This window comes from Caretta caretta, chromosome 18 (assembly GCF_965140235.1).
Source record: "Caretta caretta isolate rCarCar2 chromosome 18, rCarCar1.hap1, whole genome shotgun sequence".
Taxonomy (NCBI): Eukaryota; Metazoa; Chordata; order Testudines; family Cheloniidae; genus Caretta; species Caretta caretta.
This window is the reverse complement of record NC_134223.1, coordinates 9,293,877-9,304,887: the sequence shown is the minus strand read 5'-3', so window position 1 is coordinate 9,304,887 and position 11,011 is coordinate 9,293,877. Positions and strand designations below refer to the sequence as shown.

Here is an 11,011-nt window from a genome sequence, read left to right as displayed (position 1 = left end):
TTAGTTCCCTAGGACTGGGAAGAGCATGGGCATTGGGGGTCACTGGTCCCTTCCCCATTTGATGAGCAGTCCAAATACCTGGCTAGATCAGGTTAGATTATCTAGGTCCCTTCTTTCAGTGTTTCTCTGATGTTAATCTCAGTACTGAGGCTTTTGGTCAGAAGCTGTTCAAAATGCTCCTTAGATTTTTAAAGGGAGCCAATGAAACATCGACCTGCCCCTTTATCAAGGAGACTGACCCAGACCAGAGTACTCAGAGGGAGAAAGGCAGTTGTCACACCCTTTCTTGGAGATCACAGCAGCAAGGGGTGTGTGTGTGTGTGTGTGGGGAGATTTCCTCCAAAATAATGAACAATGATAATACATTGACTAAAGCAGCAGAGCATCTGGCAGCTTGCTGGCTCTGTACCTTCCACTCCATCTTGTTGCTGAAAGCACCCCTCCTCCACTCTGCTGCAAGAGGGGTGCTCCAAGAAATCAAGGGAGCACGGGGATGTGCACCAGAAAAACAAGAATGCTGCAGTGTATGGGGGGTGGGGGGGTTAGAGGCAGAAGCAGAGACTGTGCCCTGCTGCTGAAAACCAGAGAGGCAAGCTGGTGGAGGAGAGGAAGGGTGGCCTTGCCCAGGGGGTTTGGGAGCAGTGCTTAATTTGTAATGAAAGAGGTGGCGGGGCTCAAGTAATATTTATTTCTTTTCTTACATTCATAACTGATGAGCCAGGCCCAGAGGGGCCCCCGTTAAGCCCTGCCTGGCAGGCGGGAGGCCGGGCTCTGTTTCTCCCTCGAGGAGGGAGGAAGGATCAGTGGTGAGAGCACAGGGCGGGGGCGGGGTGAGGGGAGGCTTCGGGCAGGGAAGGGCAAAGCCGGGCAGCCAGCAGCCGGCCCGAGCCCTCGGGCGCCCAGCGGGGAAAGCACCCGGGCGGGGGAGGCGGAGCCCGGCGAGCCTGGGGCGGGGGCTGCAGAGGGAGGGGCGAGCCCCCCCCCCCGGGGGAGAGCCCAACCCGCGCGCGCGGCAGCCGGGCTCTGCCCTCGGTGACGTTGCTCCTCTTCCCGGGATCTCTCTGCCCCCCCCAGCCTGCCGGAGCCCCCAGCAGCGGCGCGGGGAAGGACTCCGGACTCCCGCCCCCCGCCCCCGGCTCCCCCCCGCCCCGCTTCGCCCCAGCCGCCGCCGCCTCCTCTCGCCCGGCAGCCGGGCGGCCACTCTCGCGCCGCCGCCGGAGGATGTGGCTGGGGCCGGGCCGCTGCTGAGCCCAGTCGGGAGAAGGGAGCCGCCTCGCTCCGCCGCTTCCCCTGCCGGGCCGGGGCTGCCGGGCCAGCGGCGACCCTGTCTGCCGGCTGCGAGCCAGCAGGAGCGGGCGGAGGACCGGGGGCAGCGGACCCGCCCGGCCAGACCATGTCGGAGGTGCTGCCCTACGGCGAGGACAAGCTGGGGCATTACGGGGACGGCGGGGAGGTGGGGCAGATCTCCTTCACCTGCCGCCTGCAGGACACCAGCAACTTCTTCGCCGGGGGGCAGAGTAAGAGGCCCCCCAAGCTGGGGCAGATCGGCAGGAGCAAGAGAGGTAAGTCCCCGATCGTCCCGTCCTCCCCCCCCCCCCCCCCCCCGTCCCCTTTCCTAAAGCCTTGCAGCCCCCAGCTGTGGGGTGGGGGGTCTCCCCCGAGCCCGCCCCGCTCCCTTCCCCGCTCCCTTCCCCGCGGCTGCTCGGAATCGGAGTCACTTCGCCCCGAGTCCTGATGGTTTCCATCCCGTTCGCAGCGCCGAACCCTCCCTGGGAGTCCGTCCCCCCCCCTTTGGCCTCCAGGTTTCACACCTGCTTGGCCAGGAGCCTGCCCCATACAGCGCCGTGCAAAGCGTAGGTGCCCCCCGGGGCAGGGAGCCAGGCAGGCGTCCCGAGGTGGGGCTGCGGGGAGAGGGGGGATCCGAAGCCGGGCGGCGGCGGCCACTCGAGCCTGGCTGGGGGAGAACAAGGCTGCGGGGTTAGGAAGGGCTTTTCCGCAGCGCTGAACGGGTCGACGTGCTGAGTAAGGGGTCAGGCTCTCCAGCCTGCTGGGGGGGGGGGGGGGGGGGAATCCCAGGGCAGCGTGGACCGGGCACGAGTGTAGTTCCGTCCTCCCCGTGTGCCTGCTCTGGGCACAGGAGCGATCAATATGGTGTGTCGGGGGAATAAATGCGGCTTGGGATCTGCTCACTTAGCCGTGTAAACCGGTGGGTCTTTTTTACCCCACAGCTTAGGTGAGCAGATCCAAAGCGATTCCCCTCCTCTTTGCCACTCACAGCACACTCAGCACCTCCCCGGCAGCATTTTCACTTCTTTAGAGACCTGAACACATCCCTGTAGTTAAAAAAAAATTGTGTGTACTTGAGTGGGGGGGGGGGGGGGAGGACGATGTAGTTCTCTGCCTAGTTTAAATGTACCAAATCCAAGTCTGAGTCTTGGTCGCAGAATTCCTTCTTGCAAGTCGAAATGCTGTTGGGGAGGTGTTGAGTCTGCATGGAGTGGCAAAGAGGAGTGGAAAAAACTGCAGCAGATCCTGTAGGTACTCATGGGAGAGAGGGAAGGTCATCTGGCAGCTAAAAAGATGTTTTCTTCTCTCTCCTTCTCCACATTGCATGTTTATGATAGAAACCCTAAAGAGTCCTAAACCCCTGTCCCTATTAGAGACAAAGAAATCTCAGGTGATCTCAATAGTCGCAATATAGCTACCCTGGAAGTGTCTCTTGACATCTAGAGAGCTGAGAGATCCTGCAACTCATTTCAGAGGGGATGAGTGCCATTCAGCTACAACTTAGCCCAGTCGATTTAAAAAATACACTATCAGTTGTTTTAGACAACCTAACCCTAGCGGCCAAGTGTTTGGTGACCTTGAAAACACTGGGTTAAGTGTGTAACATTATCCACTGCATTTAATTCTTTGCAATAGTATCACTTTTCTTTAAATAGCAGGAAATTGCTGAATGGACATACTCTTTTCTCTGTTAAACTCATGTTTCCCTGACTTTGATGTTATTTAAACAAAATCATTTGCAATAACCATATGTGTGTGTGTATTGGAATTCAGTGTTGCCTTGGACTTTAGGTAGAGAGACTCTGTAGAACCATACATGTTTCGGGGGGGGCAAATTGCAGTACCAGGGGAATTCATGCAACGGCGCGGGGGACAGATGGACAAGGGAAGCTACAATGTATTCATCATTTTGTTTTTCTGCTTTACAGTTGTCATTGAAGACGATAGAATTGATGATGTGCTGAAAAATCTTTCAGAAAAGGCACCTCCTGGTGTTTAATTCCCTCCCAGAGACACTGAGTAAAGGGGAAAAATAATTTACAATGTAACACATTATTGGCAACAAACAAAAAAAGCACTCTGAAATCCTTCATTACCAGCCTGCGATCCGCAATGCACATCAGCAAATTGTATCTTAACATCAGGCTTGGAGACAGAAGAGGTGCAAAAAGGAAGAAGGTTTAAGTAATGTGCAAAACAAAACAAAAATCCACAAAAAAGAAACACAAACAATAAAAGAAATCCTAAACCCAACCCACAAACAGTAATAAATCAAAGTGTATCAGTTGCAGCTATGTTGTTTAAATTACTAGTCGTTTCTTTTTTCTATATGATGAATATTGCACAATTCTAGATCTGGGTTTTAAAGTACTTCGAACAATGCAGCAAAACAGTGTTTTCAGACCGTGGTACCTTTTCCTGGTCATGGTGGTTCCAAATGAGCACCTTGTTTACATTATTTAATCTTGCAAAAATGATTCCGTGCACTTGGATGTAACATGCTATCAGTTTCCATTGGGTTTTTTTATGTTGATGTCCTTGGATGTTTAAAAAAATTCTATATAAATTATATATATATATATTTCATTTTAGTCACATTTTAACGTATCGATGGAATGTGTGAAAAAACTTTTATAAGGAATGAACTATAGGAAGAATTATTGTTTTATTTTTCAAAGCTTGTATTACTTTGTTGCTGTGAGCAACTGCTCAAGTTAGCGCAAATGGACAAATTTTATATGTAAAACAGATAAAAATGCTCAGCTTTTTCTAACTACCATGCAGTCTGTAGTGTGGGCAGTCTCTGGTTTTTCCCTATATTGTGGCAGTTTATTCTCTTTAATAGACTGTGTTAAGAAAATGGAACGAAAAAAAATCCAATGTAATCACAAGAGTGCCAAATATCTTGAGATGCCAAATGGCAGTCTATTTTCCTTTCTTATTTAGTGCTCTTTGAGTCTATGTAAAGTAGCACTTTTGGTGTCTTTTCTGTTCTTTATATAGGGCTCTCTACTGGATTTTACTGATATCTAGACATCTATATATATAGAAAAATATCTTCTGAGTTTTCTTTTACATTTTTTTTTTTGCATGATATGTGCAAAAAAAATAGCCTCTTGTGTGAGGGAATATTTTACTGTTTTTGTTTGCAACTTTGAAAGACAGACCTCAAGAAGGGTTTTATTTTTTTCTTTTCTTAAATATTGTGTATGTTGCACTTTTATCCACGACACAGGGCTATTTCTGCAATGTACAATAAAAAACAAAACAGTCCATTCCTGTGTCTGATCACTATCTCTTGTCTTGTTTTTGTGCCTGTAGCATCCAGTGAGATCTGTTTCAGCCCGAACGCTAAGGCTGCATATGTCTGTCTCAGAATGAGGTGTTAGGTGGTCACTGGGGGAATGTCAAGGAAAGAAGAAATTAATGAAATGTCAAGCTGGCCCATGCTGGAAGTACTTTCTGCTCATACTGAGGCTAATAGGGAATTGGGCATATGGAGGACTTGTGATTATTGCTCCCTAGGGGAAAGTTAAATGGACCCTGATGGGTTGGGTGTGTTGGTTTGGTAGTCGTCACTGATTCATTTCAACACACACGCACACAAATCTCCATCTTTGTGCCAGTCTCTTCTTGGATGGCATTACACAACAGCAAATCCACCAGCCATTCCTGCCTGCTTAGAACTGCCTGATGTATTGAAAAACAAACAAACGAAAACTCACTACTGGCAAGGAGGAGGATTTACTTGAAAGACCAAAAACAAAACAAAACAACCCCTCAGGATCCTTGTGCTTACTTCCCCTGTCCCCTTCACTGCAGAGGAAACCTGACCATGCTTTAACTTGGTATCCCTAACTTCCAACAGTTGCCAAGTGGGTCGAACAATAAAATGCCTGCTGCTGGAACCTTTATCGATGGTGAAGGAGGAAGGGCTGGGGGATGTAGGAAGAGAATGTTTGTTTGGATTATTACTAGAGCTGGGCCAAAGCAGAGCCATAAACCAGTTCCTCTTCCCTGACCTTGGGCTGAGGGAAGAGAGGGGGCTCAGATTAAATGGCACCTGGATCCAAACTGTTCCTGCTTTTGGTTTTGCAAAACCAACACAACTTCTCTTCCCAGCTTTGCCAGCAAGAGGCTTTCCTGGATTATTACCAGAACTCACAATCCATTGCTTCAGGGAGCATTGCTGGGTCTGTTGGTAAGACTCTTGAGATCTGGTGTCATAACATTGAATGCAGTGAGATGAGGGCTGTGAGTGACCCAGACAGATGTAACAGCCAGGGCAAAAGGGCCAAGGAGGGTAACTCAGGAGTGTCAGTCACTGAACAATGGCAATTGATACTAAGAAGCATAATTCTAGAATAATAACAATAGTAATACAAAGGTGCATGGGTCTGACTCGCACATGTGAATTGAGTTGTTATTTGCAATGGTTCCTGATAGGTTTGTATGCCACCTAATGCAGTGGGGCTCTACTCTAGTTGGCTACTAGGCCCTACCACTATATAAATAATAAAACATGAAGATGCCTACAAATGGGTCATTATTGTAGTGGCTGCTGCCACAGGATTAGCACCCTGATATCAATGGAGGAAAAGCACTCTGACAGCTAGGTTGTGGTGTTAATAAGAATTCGTATTTACTGAGGTTGGGGGTTTTGTGTGTGTGTGTAATGCCATGTTTGAGATTCCTCCTTTCACCAAAGAACTGCCCCAGCTAGGAAGCGAAATTTACGGAGGGTGGTGTTAAGAAAATTGTAATTTCAACAAGAAGAGCTAAGAGGGGCATCTCTCAATCTGACTGTGGGATGCAACATGTGAGCGAGGCCCCAAATGAGGGACACAAAATAATTGATGCAAAAAACTTTCCATGCCAAGGAATTCATCGCTTCAGTGTAACAAACTCTTTCTACAGCCTCAGCTTTGCAATTAAAAAACAAAAAAAAACAACAAAACCCAAGGTAAATAACTTTCAAGACTAAAAGAGAGGATGTGGCTGATCTGTGCAGCTGTAGGTACCTTTAGACTTAATATGAGTGGCCTCCTTCAAAACAGGGACATTTGAGAGGTAGGGGCAGGGTGGGAACAATACAGAGGGAAAAAATATTATCCTGCCTCCAAAACTGTACTGATCACAGCAAAGTGTCTCTTTCTTTTTATATGTTTGAAAAATATATTTTCTTAATTCTGTTTATTCCCTCTCCCCTTTTCTTTCTTTCTTCCCCCCCCCTCTCTTTAACAATTGTGTGAGCGGTTTCTGTTGTGTAGCCTTTTTTCATTGTGGACAATACACTGTGAGAGGATTATGCAGAAGGGATGGCTGTGAAACGGGAACAAAGAGCTCCTATTCTCAAGACAAGTAGGCTTGTCAATTGGTGGTTGAAAGGCTCTGATGGTTTTTCAGGAGATGGCATTAAAATATTACTATAATAGCACAAAAGCAATTGTGTCAGTGGTGAGGAGGCCGTGTCAGCTCATTTTGTGGACACTTCCGTGTCACAGGCATCTTTAAATGGAAAATGTGAATGTAAACATCTGTAAAAGATGCACTTTGGAATCTGGAAGCATGTTAATTGGCAGGAAATTATGCCAAGTGTAGAACATATTGTGAAAATATGTCTGAGCAACAGTAAATATAGAAAGGGAGGATATTAAGCTCTAAAGATGATGAGAGAATCTATAATCCTCTCTTATTGATTGAGTGTCAAGGGCTGCATTATTCAAACACAATTAATTGAATATTTGCACAAATGTAAATCTTGGTGGATTCTGTGCCCCAGCAGGGCTGACAACTTAAAAGACACCCTCACCCCCAGTCTTGCTTCTAATGGGAATTCTTTACAAACTCTTGTAAATTATTGATTTAAAAAAAGAGAGAGAGAGAGAGACAGAAATGAAAGAAGCAGCTGCAGAGAGAATGAAAAGAGAGAGGGGGAGAAAACGACTTCCTGGCACACACAGCACAAGTCAGGCCCAATCAGACCTAAGAATAATAGAGCCCAATCCTGCACCCACTGAAAGACGTGAACTGTAGACACAATCCTATAATGAATTCCGTGCAGATAGACCTCCGTGCCCATGTGAAGACCATTACAGGATCAGGCTATCTATCACATTTGCCTTTCATCTGAGGATCTCAGAGTACTTGGCAAACATGAAGGGCCCAATCCTGCAAATTCTCATTCTCACTGATGCGAGCAATTCCATTGATTTTAGTAGGACAACACACATCATCAGTAAAGCTTATTCACACAAATAAGGGTGTGCAGGATTGGGCCCTAGCTTAAGCCTCACAGCAGGCTTGTGAGTTAGTCAGACATCTAAAATAACATGTCATCCAGCACTGAAACACAGCCATGTCTGGGGTGCAGCACAGCTGTTGTGGAATAGCTCAGACTAGCAATGCACAGTTGTTCGTGGGAAGTTAAATTAATTATTAGTCTATAAATATAATTATTAGTCACAAAATATTTCTCTTAGATCAGAGACCTCAAAGTGTAGCTGTTGGGTGAAACACTTCTGGTGGGGTTCTGCAGCTGCCCTTTCCATACAGTGTGAAGACAAAACCAGTCACCTGCAGTTTGTGTGTAGCAGCCGCTGAACTAAAACATCAAGTAGTCTCCGTTCACCTGCCAGCAACGCTATAAATATTATGGTGGCGTGTGGATTTTTTAAAGTTAAATAGATGTAAATTTACATGCAAATGAGGTGCTGTCCAAGGACTGCTGGCTAATTGCCAACACATCCCTCGGTGTCATAAAGTTTGGACGCTTCTGCCTTACGCTTATGACCATAAAAATTAATCACACCTTGAGAAGTGTATTTCGCACACCACAAAAGAACCACATCCATTGGCACAGCTCACAGTGTTAAAAATAATAATTATTATTGCTACTACTGATTAGTTGTAAAGAGGCCAACAGCGGTGCTTGGCACTTTGTAAACGGCCATTGCTTTGTGCAGTGTCTGTGGTCGCCTAGGCTCTGCAAAAGGCATGATGGATGCTTTCAAAAAAATATTTTAATAAAAGCAACTTCCTGCTGAGTAGAGCTGTCATCTCAGACTGGAGACTGTACAGTCCCTTCTCCTCTCACCCTTGGAACAGCTGCTCTGGTTTATAAAACCTGCCTGTTTGGGAAGGAAAAAAAAAAAACATTGTAAAAACTATCCCAAAACCTGCTGTGTGGAATAAGGCAATGTTAATGACAGCGCATCCTAGCACAGGGGACTTGCACCTGGCTGCAGAGTTTCTCTGGTAAAAGCAAGTGAAATCTCTCATCTGCAGTTCTGAGATAGCTGCTGTCAAATGGTGCAATTGCAGGCAAACATAGGGTCTGAGCCTGCACCCCGGGCAGCCGATGGCAAAACCTGTTTGGCCACTTGCAGAGGTAATGCGGAAGGGGCTGTAAGTTATGCTTCAGGCAGTGGGTATGAGAGAGTCTAATGTGGCCAAATTCATCCCTGGTGCAACTTCAGTCTTCGCTTGAGTTAGCCAGGGACGAATTTAGTCTATGGAGTCTAAGGTGGTGTAAGTTACACACACAGGGACCCATTGGGGCTGCCCCTTTTTTATTCAAGGTTGGACTCAGGGATACTAATTCCTACCTCTCATACGGCACCTATCATCAGTAGATCTCAGAGTGCTTCAGGACAGGATCTATAATATATGTATCCTCACAACACACCTGTGAGTCGGCCTGGATTAACCAACGTGCACTCAGCGCATTTGCCCAGGGCCCCCATCTCAGGGGGGCCCCTGACCACCAGGAAAAAAGGAAAAAAGTGGCGCTGTGACCCAGCTTGCCAGGCTGCAAGCTTATGCCCAAATAAATCTGTTAGTCTTTGAGGTGCCACCGGTCTCCTTGTTTTTTCAGGCTGCAACACCACTCAAATTTGGCCTGCCTGCCCCTCTGTCATGAACGAGGGGTGACCAGACCACACCTGAGTGGCACTGTGACCCCCACATGCCAGGTCACAGCATCACGAGTCTGGTGTGTGCGGGGGCAGTTTCCATAGAGCACAGGGCCCCAGAATTCTTTAATCCGGCAGCACTGCTTATGAGGCAGGGCAGTGCTATTACCTCATGGTATAGATGGGGAACTGAGGCACAAAGAGGCTTGTGCCTCACACAGGAGGATTATGGTAGGTCAGGGAACTTAATCTAGGGCTCCCAAGCACTAGTCTAGTGCCCTAATCACAGAACCATCCTTTCTCCATTGGTAAGCTGCTCTCACTTGTGTCTTAGCTGCAATGAACTACTGTGCCACCTGAGAACAGCTGAGGTCTAGGAATGTCCTTGGGCATGCCTCCTCGGTCCTCTGACATGTCCCCTCTGGCATGTCCCCTAAAATCCCAGCTTTATGTCTGCCAGGGAGGCCTCCTATGCCAGAAGTATTCAACGGGGAGGCAATATGGCTGCTTTGCAGTCCCTTAGTACCAGTCTAGCCTCAGAGTAGGGGTACTTTCCCTCCCCCTGCAACTCAGTTTGACCTCCGGTCAGTGGAGAAATGAGAGGAAGTCAAATGGAGTCACCCAGAAGGAACTGAGTCTGGTATTAGGCCCTGAGGAGGTGTGAAGGAGGTATAAATTATACCAGACTCTCTAGATCCCCTGCCCCTCAACATTTGGTTTCAGAATGAAAACTGGGAGATGCTGTGCCCCAGAAAGAGCCAACGGGGTGGTGGACATGTCTCTGGGTGGGAAGGAAAGGAAGGAGGGTAGATATAACAAGATCCAGGACAGAAGAGCAATTGCAGAGAGATTTCAGGGGATGTTTGGCAGTTGTGTGAGGAGGACTTTGGCCACAGGTGCAAGAAGTTGCCATGGTGATTTTGGGCAGGGCATAGGTGCAGGAAGTCACCATGGTGATTTTGGAGGGGCCACTGGTGCAGGAAATTGCTGAGGTGATGTGTCGGGGGAGTGTTCAGTGCAGACCTACAGGGCAAAGCTGTGCACTAAATACTAGTGAAAGGGGAGGGTAGGTGTAAGGGCTGCTGGGAGTCAGAGAGAGAGTGGAGACAAAGGGGGTTGTCCAGGAGCATCTCAGTGGATGGTGATGTAGCTGTGGGAAGTTGCCCGTGGTAGCTGGGAAGAGGCAGTCACAGAACATTGTCAGTGAGTCTTAGGTGAGCATAAGGACAAGAACATGCTTATAGGCAACAGGTGTGGAAGTTGCCACTTAGAAGTAGAGAGGGGCATGTAGGTGCCAGATGCTACCAATGAGATACCAGCAGAACTTAGCTATTGTAGTAAGCAGGTGCTATAGAAACATCCAAAAGGGGCTGACTCACTGACTGAGGAGCCCACAGACAGCAGGCTGTTAAAAAGAATTAGAAGGAGAAGCATTTATAAATGTTTTTTAACCATTTTAAAAAAAAAGAAAACCAGGGAGTAATAAACTGCTGAAAATAGCTGCAGCTGGAAAAGCTGGTAAGGGGACTATCTGGAGAAGGTGTGAATGTCAAACCAACAGGTCACGGAGTGAGTGGGGAAGGAGCTAATGAGCTTGCTATGCTGCTCTTGCTGAATATTTCTGGGAAAGGATGGAGAATGGAGGCGATAGGAGAGGACTAAAGAGAAGTAAACATGCCACTGAGTGCCTAGAAAGGAGAGAAGACTCAATCTTGCCAGTTAGCCTATGGTAAGCCTAACTTCCTTCCCTAGTAAAATAATGGAGCAAATATTAAGACTGTTTCATTAAAAGCCTAAATGTCCAGAGGGAG

The 11,011-nt window shown here is 47.6% G+C and overlaps 1 protein-coding gene across 1 annotated transcript; it reads left to right on the top strand.

Moving 5' to 3' along the window:
* Positions 1-1,156: 1,156 nt before the first annotated feature.
* Positions 1,157-4,562, top strand: CAMK2N1 (calcium/calmodulin dependent protein kinase II inhibitor 1). The gene is made up of 2 exons (XM_048824850.2): positions 1,157-1,562; positions 3,216-4,562. Exons 1-2 carry the CDS (start codon positions 1,394-1,396, stop codon positions 3,284-3,286), a joined length of 240 nt encoding a protein of 79 aa, XP_048680807.1. The 5' UTR covers positions 1,157-1,393; the 3' UTR covers positions 3,287-4,562.
* The last annotated feature ends 6,449 nt before the right edge of the window (positions 4,563-11,011 follow it).